At 43.0% G+C, this 21,758-nt stretch overlaps 1 protein-coding gene across 1 annotated transcript in view; it reads right to left on the reverse strand.

Annotated features, from left to right (window-relative positions):
- The window catches only part of CASP2 (caspase 2), a 33,621-nt gene extending 12,192 nt beyond the window's left edge, over positions 1-21,429 (reverse strand). The window contains exons 1-7 of the mRNA XM_062006304.1: positions 20,980-21,429; positions 11,703-11,870; positions 10,223-10,298; positions 8,637-8,731; positions 6,188-6,364; positions 3,185-3,313; positions 2,664-2,754 (exon numbers count right to left, since the gene is read on the reverse strand). Of these exons, the coding sequence (XP_061862288.1) occupies positions 2,664-2,754; positions 3,185-3,313; positions 6,188-6,364; positions 8,637-8,731; positions 10,223-10,298; positions 11,703-11,870; positions 20,980-21,129 (886 nt within the window). The 5' untranslated portion in view covers positions 21,130-21,429. The remainder of the gene's footprint in view (positions 1-2,663; positions 2,755-3,184; positions 3,314-6,187; positions 6,365-8,636; positions 8,732-10,222; positions 10,299-11,702; positions 11,871-20,979) is intronic.
- Between the last annotated feature and the right edge of the window lie 329 nt (positions 21,430-21,758).

Genomic DNA, 21,758 nt, shown 5'->3' on the forward strand with positions numbered 1-21,758 from the left:
AAATAGATTTTTCTTATATTTAAGTGGAACTTTTTGTGTTCCAGCTTCATCTCATTACCCCTTGTCCTCTTGCCAGATATCATCAAAAAAAGGGATGTCCCAACCTCCTGACACCCATCATTTATATACATGTAAATATTAATAACATCCCCCCTCAGTCTTCTCGTCTCTAAACAGCCCCAGTTCCCGCAGCCTTTCCTCATAAGGAAGATATTCCAGTCCCCTGATCATCCTGGTGGCCCTGTGCTGGACTCTCTCCAGAAGTTCCCTGTCCCTCTTGAGCTGGGGAGTCCAGAACTGGACACAGGACTCCAGATGATGCCTCATCAGGGCAGAGTAGAGGAGGAGCAGAATCTCCCTTGACCTGCTGGCCACACTCTTCTTGATGCATCCCAGGATGCCACTGGCCTTCTTAGCCACAAGGACACATTGCTGGCTCATGGTTAGTTTATTATCAACCAGGACTCCCAGGTCTCTCTCTGCAGAGCTGCTCTCCAGCAGGTCAATCCCCAGCCTGTACTGGTGCATGGGGTTATTCCTCCTGAGGTCCAGGACTCTGCACTTGTCCTTGTTGAACCTCACGAGGTTCCTCTCTGCCCAACTCTCAAGCTCGTTGAGATCCTGCTGAATGGCAGCACAGCCTTCTGGGGAATCAGCCAGTCCTCCCTGTTTGGTGTCATCAGTGAACTTGCTGAGGGTACACTCTGTCCCCTCATCCAGGTCGTTGATGAAGATGTTGAACAAGACTGGCCCCAGAACCCATACCTGTGGAACTCCACTGGCCACAGGCCTCCCACTTGATTCTGTGGTATGGATCACCACCCTCTGGGCTCTGGCATTCAGCCAGTTCTCAATCCACCTCACTGTCCAATAATCCAGGACTGGGTGACATTGACCTTTCTCCAGTCCTCAGGCACCTCGCCTGCCCTTCATGATTATTTGAAAATGATGGAGAGGCTTAGCAACCACATCAGCCAGTTCCCTCAGCACTCTTGGATGCATCCCATCAGGACCCATTGACTTATGAGCCTTAAGCTTGGCCAACAAGTCTTTAACCTCTTCCTCTTCCACCAAGGGCAAGTCGTCTATTGTCCAGACTGTCCTACTATCCTTGCTGGACTGAGCTTCCCAAGGGCCGTCCTTGGCTGTAAAGACTGAAGCAAAGATGACATTCAGTAGTTTGGCCTTCTCTGCATACTCTGTCACCAGGGAACCGTCTGTGTTCAGCAGCAGGCCTACATTGCCCTGATCATCCTTCTGCTGTTGATGACCTGAAAAACCCCTTCTTATTTTCCTTAACTTTCCTTGCTAGGTTTAATTCTAGAAAGGCTTTAGCCTTCCTGGTTGCACTCCTGCAAGCTCCGGCAAAGTTCCTATACTCTTCCCAAGAAATCAGGCCCTGTTTTCACCTCTCAATCCTTTGCCTACTGCAGTATCCCAGAATTTTGCATAGCAAGCTTACTACTTTTTAACTGAAATCTTTTTGGAAATAAGAAGGTCAAGCCAAATTTGTTCATAGGAACTGATCCATTATGCTGACATTAGATTCAAATAAATCTAATTATGTAATCATGTTAGCTGCAAATTCTGGCTTATTACACTTATTTCCACATTGTTCTGAGTCTGCATATTTACGTTAGTTGCATGAACATTAATTGCGTATGAACATTACAATATTTCCAAATGCTTAGAGGGATCAAACATTTTTGATCAACAAAATACTTCATGTAGACTTTCGGTTTTTCTCTGCATTGGGATTAAACACCACTAGGTAACAGGTGAATGACACATCCTCTTGGCCAGAGGACATATTATAAAGATCTGCTAAAAATTAAAAAGAAGAGAGACAATTCAAGGAACAAGGGAAATAAAAAGAGGCAAAAGCATATACACTAGAAAAACTTCTCTATCACAAGGGAAAAAACTAAAGCCTTCTATGGCAGAACTTCTCCTTGGAGCATCTGCCGTTTCGCAGCAATCACAGAAAGTCCAAACACTTTAGGGAAAAATTTGGTTATTAGCAGATCTGAAAGGTCGTGAATGTGTTTAGCTACAAAGAGGAAAATGGATGGCAGTATTAAAAAAAAAAAAGAACAAAAATCAAGAAAAGACTCCTGTACAGTAGTAAGAATTCTACAGTAACATATGGAAAAGGGTGTAAGGAAAGGTCATTTGGAGGTTGAAAACAGTGTAAAGGAAAAAAAGGAAAAGGACTTGAAGCCACTTTGATATCTTAAGAGATGACAACACAGACACAATACATCCAGGATCAAGAGAAATAAAGGATCTCAGACATGTCTCCAGTGCTAATGTGCTGCATGTGTACCATGCTGTGTTGCAGTTTGATTCATCGTATGCCCCACTCCCCCTACTGCAGGCATAGCGTGAGAAAGCCTCAACATACGGGTGGAATATGATAGAGCTGTATATCACTAGGGTGCTCTGGGGTCTGCACATCAATGCATACACCTCATGCAGAGCAAAAGACACTTACAGAGCAACAGATGCAGTGGCAGCAGCAGGGCAGAGGGAGGTGAATATGGGTCCCACTTACACCTGAGAGAAGCAAAGAGGAGAGTTGACAGCAAGTTGAATGTGAGAGTGTGTATGTGCGTCAAATGACTTTTAACGGCATGCCAAATATGTGGTATTTGGGCACTCACCTCCCCGGCAGGCCTGAATAAAGAACATTTTGGGCTTATTTTGGAGATTTGGACAGTTTGCATTATCAAATAGCCGGAAAGCTTCCTGCAACTGAGAAGAAAGAAGATAAATATTCTTCATCATGTTCTTCTTTGAGCCAAATCCAATCTCACCTTGCTTTCCTCTATTTTGGTTATTACCTCACCTGCCTTAATATTTTTTCCTTTCTCTCCAAACTCACTGTGTGACAAACACATCCCTTCCACACCCTTTCCCCCACCTCCTACTAGTCCGAGTTCATGCACATTACTTAGTATTTTTGCTGGGAGAATGAAATAGCTTTCCCTACTTGCCCTACTTCTATGCCATTCTTTTTCTTGCAAATAGCCTATAGACAGTTCCCTGCCCTTTTCTTCCCACAAGCTCTTATTTTTTTCCTTTTTAAGAAACTTGAATTCTCAGTTACTTTTTTTTTCCCTCCTTCCATTGCTACTTTCCAAGAGATAACCTACAATGCCACATCAGGACACAGCAAATATACCTGTAGCAGTTTGCCATCGCTGCCGTAAACTCCACCTTCCACACCATGGGAAAGTAAAGCTACTATGCAGGAATCCACATTGCGATGATCTGGCAGCTTAGAGAACCTCTCAAGAGCATTGTGCATCTCCTAGAACATAGAAAAAAAAAGTTTTCCAGACTTGCACAAAGAAAGTGGGTAAATGTACAGGAAAAAAAACCAAATGGTCCTCCTGTTACAAAATAAACCCTATAGAACATCAAATTTACAGGGCAAAAGACACACGTGCCATTAAAAAAGCAGCAAAATGTTATTTTTTGCAATATTCAGTCTAAAGTATAACACTATCAAGTACAAATCACTTTGGCCAACAGGAGAGATGTATCAAGTATCTTGAGTTGGTACATATGGATTCAGCAGAGAAGAAACCAACTAATACTTTATAGAGGTTTAATACTGACACTTGAGTCTTGCTGGCATATTGGAGCAACTTAACAGATACATAATTTGGTACTTCAGCATTCAAACACTAGTGATCAAAACAACAACTTAAAGTGGAAAACCTCTCAAAATCATAGAATCGTAGAAGAGTAGGGGTTGGAAGAGACCTTTTAGAGATTATATAGTCCAACCCCACTGCTCAAGCAGGGCCACCTAGATCAGGTTGAATAGAAATGTGTCCAGGTGTGTTTTGAAGACCTCCAGAGAAGGAGACTCCACAACCTCCCTGGGCAGCCTGTGCCAGGGCTCCCCCACCTGAACAGTAAAATAGTTTTTTCTTAGGTTTAAATGGAACTTCTTGTGTTCCAGCTTCTTCCCATTACCCCTTGTCCTGTCACTAGACACAACAGAAAAAAGGGTTGCCCCAACCTCCTGATATCCACCATTTAGGTATTTGTAAATATCAATGAGATCCCCTGCAGCCCTTCTTCTTCTCTAAACTAAACAGCCACAGCCTTTTCTCCAGTCGCCTGATCATATTGGTAGTCCTGTGCTGGGCTCTCTACAGAAGTTCCATGTCCCCCTTGAGCTGGAGAGCCCAGAACTGGACACAGTGCTCCAGATGAGGCGTCACCAGGGCAGAGTAGAGCAGGAGGAGAACCTCCCTTGACCTGCTGGCCATACTCTTCTTCTGACATCAGCCTTTGTGGCCACAAGGGCACATTGCTGGCTCATGTTTAGTTGATTACCAAATCTGACACATCAGATGCAAAAGTCTTACTACAGTGTTGCAAAATCTGCCTTCTTGAATAAACACTCTAACAGTTTCAGTACTACTTGGTTTCACTGAGATTTAAAAGGAAGAACAAATTCCTTGCAGCAAAACTGAGAAGGTGAGGGCTGGATAATCAGGTAGTGAGGTGGATAGTCAGCTTGTTGAAGGGAAGAAGGCAGAGAGTTGTGATCAATGGGGCAGGGTCTAGTTGAAGGCCTTTATCTAGTGGAGTCCCTCAGGGGTCGATGCTGGGACCAGTACTACTCAATATATTCATTAATGATCTTGATGAGGGATCAGAGGGCACTGTCAGTAAGTTTACTGAGGATACTAAACTAGGGGGAGTAGCTGACATGCCAGAAGGCTGTGCTGCCATTCAGTGAGACCTGGACAGGCCGGAGAGTTGGGCAGAGAGAAATCTAATGAAATTCAATGAGAGCAAGTGTAGAGTCTTGCATCTGGGAAAGAAAAATCCCATGTACCAGTACAGGCTGGGGAATGAACTGCTAGAGAGTAGGGGAAAGGGACCTGGGGGTCCTGGTGGACAGCAGGATGACTCCATGAACCAGCAATGTGCCCTCATGGCCAAGAAGGCCAAAATGGTATCATGGGGTGTATTAGAAAATGTGTGGTTAGTAGGTCGACAGAGGTTCTCCTCCCCCTGTTCTCTGCCCTTGTGAGACCACATCTGGAATATTGTGTCCAGTTCTGTGCCCCTCAGTTCAAGAAAGACAGGGAGCTGGAGAGAGTTCAGCGCAGGGTCACAAAGATGATTAAGGGAGGGGAGCATCCCCCTTATGGTGAAAGGCAGAGGGAGCTGGCGCTCTTCAGCTTGGAGAAGAGGAGACTGAGAGGTGACCTCATTAACGTTTACAACTATGTAAAGGGTGGGTGTCAGGAGGATGAAACCAGGCTGTTCTCAGTGATGTCCAATGACAGGACAAGGGGCAGTGGGTATAAGCTGGGACACAAGAGGTTCCAAAGAAATACAAGGAAGAATTTCTTCACTATGAGGGTGAGGGAGCACTGGAACAAGCTTCTCAGATGGGTTGTTGAGTCTCCTCTATGGACATCCTTCTCTAGGGACATTCAAAATCCACCTGGACGAGTTCCTGTGTGACCTACTCTAGGTAGTCCTGCTCTGGAAGGATGGACTAGATGATCTTTTGAGGTCCCTTCCAACCCTTAAGATTCTGTGATTCTGTGAAATGAGTAGGAGAGGACAATTCCTAGGGAAAAAGAAAGGCATGATTGAGTCACTCATGGAACATTACCAATTTTCTTAAGTGAAGCAAAGGCAATTCTCTAGCAAAGTAAAGACTGAAAAACTGCATAGATACTGGAAGACTGATGAACAGGATGTCAATTGACTCCACCTGCGTAGGGACACAAAAACATCACTTATACTTCCAAAGACTAGAGCAAATACTTGCAAAGTTTAACTTTTAGGACAGAAGAACACTTAGAAAGCTGTATCTAAAGCAAACTTAAGACTTTATTTATTTGTAGTTTTAACATATGTGCTAGATGTAGTCTAAAAATTCCTGCCCCTTGCACAAGAGTCAGACTAGAATAGTACCCATTGTGATCCTACTTTCTATTCTAAAGTCCTTTGCTTTCCAAGCTTCTTCATATTTGTCAGTATGTGAACAGACATCATCCCATTTAGTCTTGTCTTCATATGGGACCATTCACATCGTCTTGTTCAAGTTTAAGTTATAGCAAAGGAAATCTCTTAAGACATTTACATAACAGTTGCAAACTCTCATCCATACTGGTTGGCAAGTACTGGAATCCATCCCCCTTACCTGTGCAGTTTGGTCTTGAAAGATAGTCACTTGGTAACCAAGATGCTTGAAAAGCATCTCCAGGGAAGTACAGTCTACATCTCCCCCTGCGCGATACTCCAGATCCTTCTCACTGCTGAAATGGACATTGCTTAGAACAAGAGCTAAGCCTCGGGGCTCTGATGTCAGTTTATATGCCTGAGAAGAAGATTTCAAATTTATAAATTAAGACTACACAAGGAAATAACAGAATACTTAGTAGAACACAATCCCTACCTACCAACTTGACAAAACATATAGGATTTCTTGATCGAGAAGGCACAAAAACAGTAGAAGTCTAAATTCTGAAGTGGTTAGGGTTTTTTTAAATAAATAAAATGAATGTTTGTATTGCAAAGAGTCCCAAAGACTTCACAACTGATGATCCTACAACACTACTATTAAGATATTATACTAGCTTGCCTTGTTTCTCATTTTAAAACAAACACAGCTTATCCATTTTGAACTGTGAATTAAGTCTTCCTAACTTTTTTCCCTTCCTCATCATCACCCTAGCACAGCCCCATATATTTCCATCATCCCCATCAAAGCCCTTAGGTCAATACTATGTAAAATTTAGCTAACATTTCCTAATTGCTGTTGAGAGCAGGTAGAGAAGTAAAATAGCATGTGAGTGCAACTGTAACAAGCAACTGTCAAGTCACTGATACTGAAAGTTAATGTGGATGGCAAAAAAATGTTAACAAGGAAAGAACTAATTTAAGAGAGGTGTCCAAACTACGTTCCCTCTCTTTCCCTCCAACTCTAACAACAAATCAACTCTGTTGTGGTTTGACCTGAAGCCGTTTCTGGTAATGGGAAAGGGGTTGTAAAGACAGCTCCTGTAAGAAGTTGCTCCAAACTTTCCCCAGCTCTGAGCCAGACCCACTTCTGGGGCTGAGCCAATTAGGCACCTCCATGATCACTTTTTAAGAAGAAAATGGAAGAGGAAGGTTCTTCCTGTTCCTTCTTGCTCTGTTCTTTTCTGGCTTGTGGTGGTGTAAGGAGTTGAAAAAGAGAGAGAAGCAACCATGCAGATCCCACGGTCAGTGAGGGAAGAGAGGAGGAGGTGTGCTGGAGCAGACACTCCCCTGCATCCTGTGGAGAGGACTGGTGAAGCTGAGATTCGTTTGCACTTTGTAAAAGATCCCATGCCAGGGGCAGTGACTACGCCTAGAAGAGGCCATATCCCATGGAAGGGACCCTGTTTTGCAGAAGCTGTAACTGTTGGGAGAAGAACCCACACCAGAGAAATTTGTTAAGGGAGAAGTTTGTGCCATAGGAGGAATCCTGTATTGGAGCAGGGGAAGAATGCAAGGAGTCATCCTCCTCTGAGCAGAGAGAAGCAGCAGAGCCCATCTGTGAGAGAGTGACCACATCCCCCGTTCCCTGCCCCTCCGAGCCATTGAGGGGGAAGAAGGTAGAGCTATCTGGAGCAGTGAGCTGGGCCCGGGGAGAACGAAGGGATGGGGGAGGGAGATCTTAAAGTGCTGGTTGTAATTTTCTCATCATCCTGCCCTGTTGTTTTCTTCTGTTCTGTTTCTTGTAGGTAGTAGAATAAACTTTCCTTACTTTCCTCTCTAAGTTGAGTACTGGAGTGTTTTGCCCGGAACCATAATTGTCAGTGAGCCCTCCCTGCCCTTGTCTCCATCCACAACATCCTTAGTTATCTGTTTTCCTCCCATTTTGCTGGGGCCTCCGCTATCCTAAGAGTGTGGGGGTGAACGGGGGTCAGTGAGTGAGAGACTGTTGTGGTACTTCATTGCTGGCTGGGCAAAACCACAACAATATGTTTTGCTCTATACAGACCCTGTGTCAGAAGAGTTAGGTGCTAGTACATTGTGTAACCCCAACAAAGTGCTTGTCCCACTACACAAAATTATTTTCTTCCTTAAGCCAAACTCACCACAATCTTTGCTTTACAAACCAAATAAACAAAAAATAATGAGACTACCTACATAACTTCAAACGCTGTGGAAGATTAGAAATTCAGGTTATAATAACCAGCACAGAATCTGCATCTAGTTCTTGAGCCTAAAGAGAAGGTCTTGCAAGTACGGCTGGCAATTAAAACAGCCAAGACTGTGACTACTGGATAAAACACAGTTCTAATTTCTTACAGTGGCAATAGTACTGACAGCTTGCACAGAACAAGAGAATAAACATTTCATGAAGCTGTTCATGCACAAAAACAGGCAGAGACTTGTATAGAATTATGGAACTTCTCAATTTTTTTGACACTTGTAAATGAGAACTACATCAAATTGAATATGACTGGTAACACCTTTCAGATACACAAGAAGCACAATGCTGATCTACATCCCAGTGAAACGTGTTTTGACTCAGTTTTAAGCAGCACACGTTCAGCTGATTTATCCAAACACCTCACAACTTTCATATCTTAAGGAGATTTTCTCTGCCAACCACTTACCAAGTGCTGATGATCACGATAAAATTCAGGAGTGCAGTATTTCACTGGAGGCACTGGGGGACCATCTCCATTATCCAAGGAATGTTCCATTGGTTCTGCACAAAACAAACAGATCAATTAAAAATTCCAGCTACAAAGCCTCTGCATTAAAGGTACTAACTTGCAAATTCTAACTGCATGGTCTTAGGTATGTTCCTATATTATGCTATCCATGACTAAAAATTTTGCTTTATTGGAGACTACAGACACACAATGAAATGTAGTGGAAACAAGCAAAAGTACTGGAATATTATACTTATTTTTTTATCATTTTAATCATCAACTTTTTTTTTGTCTTGTGAGTTAGCCTTATCTGAGGACTAGTAAATTCGGTTATATAGAGTATGAAAACAGAAATCTTATCTAAAATTAGCGTTGTGTGCTTTCTGTCATTTTGTACAGTATACTATTTTTTTCAGTTAGGCTGATAACGCATTGTAGAAATATTCAAATAGAATAGCTCTTTGCCTTTCATAAAAGGCCTCCCATGCACACTGGATGCAATTGTTTATTTTTTGCTGAACACATGCATAAGTGATCAAACTATACACTTCTAATATCCATAAAGTGCAATGTCTTTTATTGTTTATCTGTCTCTGAACAATCCTTTCTTCTGGATAACAGCAGATAAAAGGAATGATAATCAACTCTTTGTTATTTGCAGACAAACAGGGATTCCTCTGTCCTGAAGAAACAGAGCTAACGACATTCATTATCTCCTTTGAAATACTTTTTCAGACTTTTGAGGTATGGCTATCCTGGTTGAAGAAATATATGCTCTAAAACCAAAACAACCTAACCCTAAAATCTTTGCACAAAAAAAAAAAAGGAGATGGATGACATACTTATCTCTCACACAGAGAGCTCCTAGTAACCAGCACACAGTTACCGCTGTGGTTAGGGAACATGAGTACTCCAAGCATTACCAGAGGCAACACAAAAAATAGCAAGGACACTCATTCCAACAACTAGTTTCCTGGTCTAAGTCACAAATGATTGCTAAATAAAAGCTAACTTGCTGCACTTAACAAAAGCTACAGAAATCTGTGTTGGGCCCCTGTAACATATAAAAGGCCTTGTACTTAAACTTATTTGCTAAGAAGGAAGGTTAAGTCAAGGAATACTGCCCAAAACCAGTATTTTTTTCACAGTTTTAGTTTAATTAAACTCTATTAAACAAATTAATTACAAAATAATTAAACAAATCTTAAACATTGAAGAAATCCTTTGAGAAAAAAATCTGTAATTTTGAAAAAATCTACTTACAAATGCTACTTAGGAACAAAATTTCCTGTAATAATAACTGAAGTTGAATAGAAAATGATTGGGTTCTCTCTTTCAATATGTTATTTCACTTCTATTTTCTGGCCTAATTCTACCTCCTGCATCTGATCATAATATAGTCAGCTAACTGTTAAGTTTGTATTTCTGGGATGAGCAAAGCAGTGGCAAGCTTATTTGTAGAATTTAATTAAGAGATTATGAAGAAATTAACAGCAATCAACCAGACAGCCAATCAAGTATTCATGGTGTCATGTGTGACTCACCAATCCATCGCGGTCTCTTTGAGTTACATAACTCACTGGCAGAGAATGGAAGATCTGATCTGTAACAGTGTTCAAGCTACAAGACATCAAATAAATCCATGAAAAAGAGCAGCATAAAATAGCTATTTTTTTCTCTATGGTACAAGCCTGTAGGTATCATGGAACAAATATATATATACATACATGTATGTATGACTTAAAAAATAGTATTTCAGATATAAATGAAACATCATCAGCAAGACGTGCTGTCATGGCAATACATTAACAAAACATCTCTTGTCATGACAAGACAAGCAGCAGAATTTTCTGTCAATGAACAGTTCCCTCCCTTCTATTTCCCTTTCTACTTCTACTCAAATCCCAGTTTGGAAACCTTACACTGAGGTCATCATATCCTCCTCATTTTCCTTTTTGTTCGCTTTCAAGATTTCCCTGTTTGTAAAAACACAACTGAAAACAAACAATAAAAAACATAGTCTAAGGGAACATCTCTGTTCAAAATATCTAGCCATCCTTCATATAAAACATGTTTACTGCAGGTTTCCATCCTTATCAATGTACTAAGAATACTGAAACTTTGCTAAAATCTTCCTTCAGTCCAATGCTAACAATTGTAGATAGTGAAAATAGAAATAAATATAACAAAGTCCCTCTCTCCTCAACAGACAAGACTTTTAGTAGCTTTCTACTCTGAGTCATTGAACTCTAAATTACAATATTTCAAAGAAAATATTTTCTTTGCAGCTTTTAGGCTCTTAATGACAAATCCATTAGAACATATTGGATACAAGAATATCCAGGAACTTTGCGCAGTTCAACAAGGAGATGTGCAAAGTCCTGCACCTGGGGAAGAGCAACCCCATGTATTCATATATGCTGGGGGCCACCCAGTTGAGAAGCAACTTGAAAGACAACGTCCTGGGGGACCTGGTGGACACTAAGTTGAACATAAGCTAACAGTGTGCCTTTGACACAAAGGCGGCTAAATAGTCTCCTGAGCTGCATTAGAAGGAATGTTGCCAGTAGGTCAAGGAAATTGATTTTTCCCCTCTACTCAGCTCTAGGAAGGTTGCATATGGAGCTTGTGTCCAGTTCTGGGCTACTCTGAGCATGGGAGATAGGGAGGTACTGGAGAGAGGCCAACAACAGGCCACAAAGATGCTGATGGAACTGAAACATCTCTCCTAGGAGGAAAAGCTGAGAGAACTGGGCCTGCTCAGCCTAGAGACGACTCAGGCAGATGACCTTCAGGAATCCCTTCAAATCTCTACCATCTTATGATTCTGTGTGAAAATACTGCTTCTAAATTTCTTTCCCTCTGCTTTTACTAAGGCTACTACAACTTTCAACTTGCAACAGAAACCCAGCCTCTCCTTTGTAAACAATTTTGATTTCTTTTCCCCATTTGAAAAGGCTGCTTTGTGCCCAAAACCCAATCTGAAATGCAGTCCGACCATCCATCTTTTTTAAATTGTTATACCCTTGCAATCCCATGGCTCAAGTTGGATGTTGTCTTCAAGATCACTGCCTCCAGATGCTGCTGTTTGGTTTCTCTTAGAGCTTCACAGAAGGCTGAGAATGCATTAGGGCCTCTCTTGGGCAGCAAATTGAGGAATTCCACATTTTGACTGAAGCTCCCAGACTTGGCCTACATCAAGAGGGAAAAAAAGCACCAAAACCCACGCTCAACATAACATTCTATCACAACTGATTTTGAATGCATCTTCAGAACTGATTTTTTTTCCACTTCATACAAATGTTTCAGTACTATTCTTAGCTGTGCGAGAGCCACTTTTATAGCTTTTCCTAGTGGATTTCACTCCCACTCAGACTTTTCCTATCAGCTAAAGGAGGAGAGTATATGGCAACATAACAAGCCAACAATTCATACAGTACTACACATACTATTACTCCCTCTTCTCTCTAAACTTTTCCTTCTGGGTACTGTTGGATTAGTATCTACTTCCCCTCACTGAATACACAAAATCCAAAACATGCTTCAGCTACCACCCAATATTTTATGGTCTTAAGTACAAATACACAAATCCCTCAGAAACCATTAAGTAGAACACTTATTATATGTAGTCAATTCTGAAAAAAAAGATACTATATATGTGTAGACTTTAACATTTAGATCAACGAAGTAATATTTAGTACTATATGAGAAAAAGTAACAATCAAAACCAAAATTTATGCATCTGTAAAATATTCTCAAGAAGTTCTGTTAGATTACTAACATGGCATTTGACAACAAATGATATAATTAATACAATAACATGCTTCCCTACGAAATCTAAAACACACCAAAACATCACGTACTAAAATATTCTCAAAAATAAATTTTGTCAGTTGCATGGAATTCATCCTGTATCCTTTGAATTACCACTTAAATCCAAGATCTCTTCTTTTGGTGCATAATAAAAAATGGTTGGCAAGTTACATAGAATCAAGGCCTATGCGCTATATTTGCAATTACAAGAAAGTCAGAAAAAAGCCTCAAGCCACATGTGCAATCTTCTGTAGCAGAGGATGTACACATCATCTGGTTTGTTTCATAATTTTTTAAAAATAAATTTACTTTATAAATGCAAATTAATCAAGCTTGGCATTAAAAACAGTTTGTCTTTTGTCCCATCACATTGTTGGGAAAGATATTGGAAACTCTTGTTGAGCCAGTGCTTACGAACATACTCTGAAATTTCAGACTTATGTGCATGCATAACTGTCTAACATTTATTGTTGTATCAACAACATCTCTTGACTTCAGTGTTCTCATCCTTTTTCTTATTTACAAATCTTCTTTCTATAAATTGGTCTCAATTTGCTATAGTAAACAAGTCACATTCTTTCACACTCCTCATAAATGGCCTCTTCAACTTTCAGAACATTGTTTACTGGAAGTGCATTCAGTAATATCTCATCCTTGCTTTTCTCTAAGTATAAAAATACTTGCCCCTTTCTCCTCATAAACTTCTCCATTAGGCCATAGAAGACAACCAGCTCCATATACTTGTGTCTTGCTCTAATTCCATTGAATTTTATTTTACCCAACAAAGTGAATTGACAGGTGATAGTCTAAAGTACCTATTAATTGTTTCTTCCTTTCTAGCAGACCTGTCATTGTTTGTGACAAGCTTAGGATCGTTAATCTTCATCACTTTATCTCTTCATATGAATAAGCCACAAATATCATTAAGAACACAAGCAGACCTCAAGAATTGGACCTTTACTGAAAAGTTAAGAGATTTCCATAATGCTCCTAGCATTTTGAGCTTCTGGCAGATTTCTTCCTTAATGCTTCCTCAAATACCCAAAGTACCTTCTCATATAACTTCCACAATATCACTACATTTAGGTTATACTAACTAATGTTTGGTGAGCATTCAAAAGTAAGACTTTGTAAGACAGGTTTCTTTCAATCTCTAATACATCCTTACTTTATTTTTATGCCCTCAGAGTCTGATAATTTTGTGATTTCATGATAAACTGAGTCCCTGTCCAAATCCATTGTATTAGTCATCTTACTGAGCCTGAACATGCATGCAGAATCTGTAGAGAGAGCATACGTACTTGACAAACATCCTAATCAAATTCATGTCACTTTACCAAAGCCATCAATCCCTTCATTAATGTCTTGTGACCAACACAGAGCATTTAAGTCTCTATATCTACACCATCAGATACTCTTTGATTACAGTACAGAGTATTCAAACTGTTTAAAAAACTATGAAAAAAAAAAAGCTCTTGCTATCATATCTGCAGAAGGTCCACCTCAGAGCTCCAGAAGAAATCTCATGCTCTGACAAGAAGGCAGTAATGGAGTGGATTTTTGGACTTAATCTTAAAAAAGGCTGTTTCAAGTGTCCCACTTCAGTTCCACTATGATTTTTGCTGTTTAAAATCCCTCTCCTCTTGGCTTTCATCTATATATTATATTTACATCACCTTTGCTACATAGTGTAGTGGTTTTGCCTGGGCAAAGTTTTTGGTAGTGGGGCAGCTACAGGGGTGGTTTCTTTAAACAAATATCCACCAGAAGCTTCCCCTGTGGCTGACAGGGCTAACGTGAGTCAATTCTAAGATAGACCCCGCAGCTGACCAAGGCCTGGCCAATTAGTAACTGAGGTAATGCCTATGTGAATAACGTATTTAAGAAAGGGAAGAAGTTGCTGGGCAGTTGCTAAACTGCAGCAGCAACAGGGAGTGAGAATGAAAACATCTCCGCAAACATCAAGGTCAGCGGAGAAAGAGGGGGAGGACAGTGCTTAGATCCTGGAAGAAAGACTCCCCTGTGGTGAAGACCATGCTGAGGCAGCTGTCCCTCTACAGTTCATTGAGGCCACTGGGGAGCAGAGATCCACTCGTAGCCCATGGAGGACCCCACGGTGGAGTGGGTGGATGCCTGAAGGAGGCTGTGACTCTGTGGGAAGCTCACCCTGGAACAAGTTCCTGGCAGGACCTGGGAGTCCATGGGGAGAGAGGAGCCCATGCCACAGAGCAGGTTTGCAGTCCTGTAAGGGACTCACACTGAAGCAGTCTGTTCCTGAAGGACAGTTCTCCTGGTAGATGACCCATATCGGGGCAGGGTGTGAAGAGCTGCCCCTGTGAGAGGCCCCATGCTGGAGCAGTTTGTGAGGAGCTGCAGCCCATGGGAAGGACCCATGCTGGAGAAGTTCATGAGAGACTGTTTCCCATGGGAGGGACCCCACAGTGTAGCAGTGGGAAGTGTGAGGAGGCCTCTCCCTGAGAAGATGCAGCAGCAAAGTCTGTCTGTAATGAACTGACCGCAACCCCCATCCCCTGTGCCACTAGGGTGGAAGGAAGAAGAGTCCCGGGGGGTTGGGGGGGGGGAGGTGTTTAAGATTTGTTTTTATTTCTCATCTCCCTGTTCTTAATAGTTAATTAATAAAGCAAACCTTTTTCTCCCCAAGTTGACTCTGTTTTCCTCGTGACACTAATTGCTAAGTGATCTCCCTGTTCTTATCTTGATACACAAATCGCTTGTTATTTTTTTTTCCCCTCTCTCACCTGTCCAGTTTAGGAAGGGGAGTGATACTACCATTCAGTGGGTAGCTGGCACCCAGCCAGGGCTAAACCATCATACATAGTAAACTTTTCTTTTTTACTCTTTCTTAACTGCATATAATTGAAAAAAACCTCAAATTAATCTCTTTCTGAATGATCCAATTCAAATTAACTCCTGACAGTTCCTACTCCCTCTCCCTACTTCAGACATCAAAAGAAGCTGCTCTTACTTATTCATTCTTCTACAATGTACACCTATGAACTATTTACTTAATCTTCATATTCCTTGTAAGCTCATCAACTTAACAATGTCCTCCCCTCCTGCCTACTTCTTAACTGTGCTAAGTAAATGGGGGAAAAAAAAGGTGTTTTTCAGGCACATCAGCAGCGAAAAGAAGATTAGGGAGAATGTGGGCCTGCTGATGATCACACGAGGTGCCCTAGTGACAGACAGGGCAGAAAATTCTGAACTACTGAATGCCTTCTTTGCTTCAGTCTTTACAGCCAAGGCCGGCCCTCAGGAAGCTCAGTCCAATAAGGATAGTAGGATGGCCTGGACAGCAGAGGACTTTCCCTGGGTGGAAGAGGTTAAAGACTTGTTGGCCAAACTTAACACTCATAAGTCAATGGGTCCTGATGGGATATATTCCAAGAGTGCTGAGGGAGCTGGCTGATGTGGTTGCTAAGCTGCTCTCCATCATTTTTGAACATTCACTGAGGACAGGAGAGGTTCCTGAGGACTGGAGAAAGGCCAATGTCACTCCAGTCTTCAAAAAGGGCAAGGACAACAACCCAGGAAACTACAGGCAGGTCAGCCTCACCTCCATCCCTGGAAAGGTGATGGAACAACTCATCCTGAATGTTGTCACTAAACATATGAAGGAAAAGATGGTTATGAGAGGGAGTCAATGTAGATTCACCAAGGGGAAATTCTGTTTGACCGACCTGAGAGTCTTCTACGGGGGCATAACTGGCTGGCTAGATGAGGAGAGAGAAGCAGATGTCATCTACCTTGACTTCAGGAAGGCTTTTGACACCGTCTCCCATCACAGCCTCATCAGAAAGCTCAGGGAGAGTGGGCTGGATGAGTGGACAGTGAGGTGGATCAAGAGCTGGCTGAATGACAGAAATCCAGAGTGTGGTGATCAATGGCATGGAATCACATTGGAGGCCTGTGGACAGTGCAGTTTCACAGGGATCAGTTTTAAGGCTAATGTTGTTCAACATCTTCATCAACGATCTGGATGAGGGGACAGTATATCCTCAGCAACTTTGCTGATGACACTAAACTGCACCTAGGCAGGAATAATCCCACACACCAGTACAGGCTGGGGATTGACTTGCTATAGAGCAGCTCTGCAGATAGAGACCTCGGAGTCCTGGGTGTTAATAAACTTACCATGAGCCAGCAATGTGCCCTCATGGTCAAGAAGGCCAATGGCATCCTGGGATGCATCAAGAAGAGTGTGGCCAGCAGGTCGAGGAAGGTTCTGCTCCCATTCTACTCTGCCCTGGTGAGGCCCCATCTAAAGTCCTGTGTCCAGTTCTGGGCTCTCAGCTTAAGAGGGACAGGGCACTTCTGGAGAGAGTCCAGCACAGGGCCACCATGATGATCAGGGGACTGGAATATCTTCCTTATGAGGAAAGGCTGCAGGAACTGGGGCTGTTTAGTCTGGAGAAGAGAAGACTGAGAGGGTTCTTATTAATATTTAGAAGTATAAAAATGGTGGATGTCAGGAGGTTGGGGCATCTCTTTTTTCTGTTGTGTCTGGTGACAAGACAAGGGGTAATGGGATGAAGCTGGAACATAAAAAGTTCCATTTAAACATAAGGAAAAACTATTTCACTGTTCAGGTGAGGGAGCCCTGGCACAGGCTGCCCAGAGAGGTTGTGGAGTCTCCTTCCTTGGAGGTCTGCCTGGATGTGTTCTTGTGTGACCTGACCTGGGTAGACCTGGTTTGGCAGGGAGGTTAGACTAGGTCCCTTCCAAGCCCTACCATTCTATGATTCTACTGCCTACAAGAAATAGAATAAAAAGCAAAAATAGAGCAGGATGGTGAGAAAAATACAACCAGCACTTTAAAATCTCCCTCCCCTATCCCTCCTTTCTTCCCAGACCCAGCTCACGATATCTCTACCTCCTCCCCCCTCAACAGCATATGGGGTTCGGGAATGGGGAATGTGGTCAGTCTCTCACAGACAGTCTCTGCCAGTTCTCTCTTCTCAGCAGAGGATAGCTCCTTGCATTCTTCCTCTGATCCAATTGGAGGTCCTTCCCATGGGACACAGTCCTTAACAAACTTTTCTGGTGTGAGTTGTTCCCAACAGCTACAGCTTCTGCTCACAATCTCCTCCAGCATGGGACTCCTCTGCAGCCAGCAGCATTCCAGGCACCTTCTGCTGCAATGCTGCCCTCCCACAAACTCACGGCCTCCTCTGGGCATAGTCACTGCCCCTAGCATGGAGTCCTCTACACACTGCCAACAGATCTGTGCTTCACCATGCCTCTCCACAGTATGCAGAGGGTCTCTGCTCCAGCACACCTCCTCCTCTCTTTCCTTGCTGACCTTAGGGTCCGCATGGTCATTTCTCTCTCCTCCAACTCCTTGCAGCACTACCAGCCAGAAAAAAAAAGGAAAAACAAAAAGAAGAAACAGGAAGAACCCTCCTTTTCCAGCTTCTTCTTAAAAAATGATTGTGGAGCAGTGTAAGTGGCTCAGCCACAGAAGTGAGTCTGACTCGGAGCCAGGGAAAGTTCTGAGCAACTTCTTACAGAAGCCACCTTTACAGGTCCTTCCTCATTACCAGAAAGAGCTCCACACAAACCCATGACAATCATTCATAGCCACATGGAGCAAGAGCAGGAGATAGCAGACCACCTTCCTGATGAGACGTGGCAATCTCTCAGCCACATCTTGGATGTTGGCTCCCAGTAGACAGCACACCTCTCAGGACTCCTTGTCTGATCGACAAATGCTTCTCTCAGTGCCTTTTGGCAGTGAGTCACCCACATTGAGCACCTGTTGCTTGGTGCCTGCTGACTGTTGCCACTGGAACAGTTGGTGGTAGGTTGGTTGTTGAGGTATCTCCATCTGGACCTCAACAAACAATCTCCTAATACAACACGTATTTAGCTGCACCATTCCAGTTGTGAATATCTTCCCCCTACTCCTATCATTTTTCTTTTTTTGCTGCTGTTTCAATCTTCGTACCCCGCAATAGCAGTCCAAGCCACTTTATTCTCTTGCTTAAGCTGCTATTGTTATTTATATACACTTAAGCTCTTAGTTATGTGTGCATGCTGTATCTGGCACAATTTTTTTACTAAGCTATTACTATTTACCTGACTTACCCATCCTAACACCTTTCTCCCTAGCGATAATCCACTAATAAATATTATTGCATTTCCTTTTACTTAATTATACTTGGAAAGGAAAATTCCCTTAGTCTTCTTCCCCTCTGTCTCACTTTAACACTTTGCTGAAAAGACTATTTTCTTTACCATTATCCTACCTTAGAGAGGGTGCTTTCATTTTTCTTTTCTTCTCTTTTTCTTCTCCTTCCCCTTCTCCTCTTCAGAGACTAACTGCAGTCAGCAACTTAACATCCTTACTAACCACCTATACCTCAGCAATGTCATCATTTAATCCCTGTGGGCTGCTAAGGTCACACAACTGCTCAGTCACTCACTCCCCAGTGGGATGGGGGCAGAATTGAAAGGGCAAAAGTGAGAAAAATCATGGGTTGAGATAAAAACGGTTTAATAAGTAAAACAAAATCTGTGCACCTAAGTAAAGCAAAATAGGAATCCATTCACTACTCACATCGGCAGATGTTCAGTCATCTCCAGGACAGCAGGGATCCATCACATACAACAGTTATTTGGGAAGATAAACACTATCACTCTGAATATTCTGCCCCTTTTTCTTTCTTCCCCCACTTCAACATGCTCAGTGTGACATCATATGGTGTTCCCTCCCAACTTCTTGTGCATGCCCAGCCCACTCACTGGTGGGGTGGTGTGAGGAGCAGAAAAGGCCATGATGTGCAAGCACTGCTCAGCAGTAATGAAAACATGTCTGAATTATCAACATTGTTTTCATTATAAATCCAAAACATAGCCCCATAAAAGCTACCATGCAGAAATTAACACTGTCCCAGATAAAACCAGTGCAATCAGTTTTTTATTCATTCTTTGAATGAATTCCTGTATTTTTGTCTTCTTTAACTAGGGACTGGAGTTATTTCAGGTAAATCTGTCTGCATCTCCCACAACTTAGCACACGTATCTTTGAAAGGTCCCATGAGGAATGTCACATTATCTTTGACACACAATGAGTCAAAATTCACCAAGAATTTATTTATTCACTGCTTTCAAAAACTTTGTCAGTCTCAGGTTCATACCTTCTGCACTGGTTCCCAGGAAATAGCTCATAATTCTATTTTTCAGCATCTGTTCTTATGACAGGACCATCAGTCTTACCAAGGGACTAAAAAGTCCCTCAAATTGCTTGAGTCTTAAAACACACATGCATGGTCAGTCACTTTACAGTTTGCTGTCTTTCTGAAGACCTGTATCTCCATACTGCAGAGTCTTCAGTGTATTGCCATACCTTGAGAGTAACTCTGTACTATTTCTAATGACTTCTTTTCATAGCACCCTCTCCTCAGGATAAATAACAAAAGCCTATGAAGAGCATTTGTCATCTGAAAGTGAGAATCTTGGATTATGTTAGGTTCTTCATACAGTTTACAAAAAAAACCAGATGTGAAGTACAAATTCTTTCAGTGAAAGGTGCCACAACAAGCTGGTTTATAATATATTCATTTACTCTTACAGTATTGTTTTTATTACTCCTGCTGCTACAAATGGAAAAAGACGCACCATATGACAACAAAGGAGGGAAAGATACCACATGACTCACAAAGCACAGCCTGCTGCAACTACGTATCAGCGTGCAAGCCAATGATTTGGCAAATCTCAGACAAAACTCAGATTGCCAAAAGCAGCTTGCTGCAGTTCTTCTGTGTGTTGCAAGCAAACCCGACACTTCTTTGCACGTTCTCCTGTTGTGACTTAATCCCAGACAGCAACTGAGCATCACCCAGCCACTCGCTCGCTCCCCTTTCTACCTGAGTGGGACGGGGAGAACAATGAGGAAAAGAGTAAAACTTGTGTATTGAGATAAGTGCATTTTGCTAACTAAAAGTAAATAAAATAAGAGCAATAGGAACTATATTCATAATTGTAATGGCAAGGAATGTAACAATAACAATGAAGATAAATAAAACACAAGGGAAAATGACAAGATATGCACAATGCAATTGCTCCCCACCTGCTGACCTACACCCACTCTACTGTATGGCACATCCCTTTGGCTAGTTTGAGTCAGCTGTCCTGGCCACGTTCCCTCACAGCTTCCTGTGCACCCCCAGGTCACTCACTGGCTGCATAGGGGGAGAAGTGGAAAAGGCCTACAAGCACTGCTTGGCAATAACCAAAACATTCCTGTTATCAACACTGTTCTCAGCACAAAACCAATGCACAGCCCTGTACCATGTATAAGGAAGAAAATTAATTGTATCCTAGTCAACACCAGGGAATCTCCCAATGCGATCACATTAAGATAAGCCGGTAACACACGGAGTTTTACCACACTCCCACTACCAACATCGACAGTGAGCTAACTACAAACAAAGCTCACAGTGCAGTCGGAGCATAACGCGCATACCTGTATCATTTCCATCATCTCCAGCGTGATGATGTCCTTCTCTATCAAATGCTCCAGCAATTCTTTTAAAACCAGCTGTTTTGCCAGCACGACCCGGTTCTTCTTTAGCGCTTCCTGGTGACATCGCTGCATGCCGCAGGCAACCAGCATCCTGGCAGGAGAGGTGAGACCGACGCCCAACTCAAAGGCAGAGCCGTCCTTACCCCTCCCGACCTTCTCCTCAGGACGCAGCACACCGACTGAGTCCGTGGGCAGCCTCCGCCTGACAACGGGCGGAAGAGGCCTCCACCGTACGCGCCAGCGAGGGTCGGCGGAGACGGCGGCGCTCCCGTGGCCGCGGGGCCCTGGCTTCCCCGCCGCAGACCGCGGGCCTCCACGGGGCCCTCTCCCGAAACCAGTTCCCGCCAAACGGCCCGCGCCGCGCCGCGCGCGCCCGCCCCTCCCGCCGGGCCCAGCGGTTCGACGCGGTAGGCCGCGGCCTCCCGTCACGTGGGCGAGGCGGGGTCCCGCGCCACGGCCCCGCCTTCCGCGGCAGCGCCGGGCAGCGGCGTGGCGGGGCGGGTGTAGTCTGGCGCGTCAGGGGAACGGGGTGGGTGTTACCTCCAGGTGGGATTAACAGGCACGCCGCTCTCCTTGCGGGTGTACCAGTTCTGCGGGTTGTTATATTTGGGAGTTTTTGTTAGATATACTGCGCAGACAACAAAAAAGGGCTCTGGTACCGCAAACTATTCAAAAGGTAAGGAAGAGAGCGAAGAGGACGTGTAAACACGCAAAAGATA

This window comes from Colius striatus, chromosome 1 (genome assembly GCF_028858725.1).
Source record: "Colius striatus isolate bColStr4 chromosome 1, bColStr4.1.hap1, whole genome shotgun sequence".
Classification (NCBI taxonomy): Eukaryota; Metazoa; Chordata; class Aves; order Coliiformes; family Coliidae; genus Colius; species Colius striatus.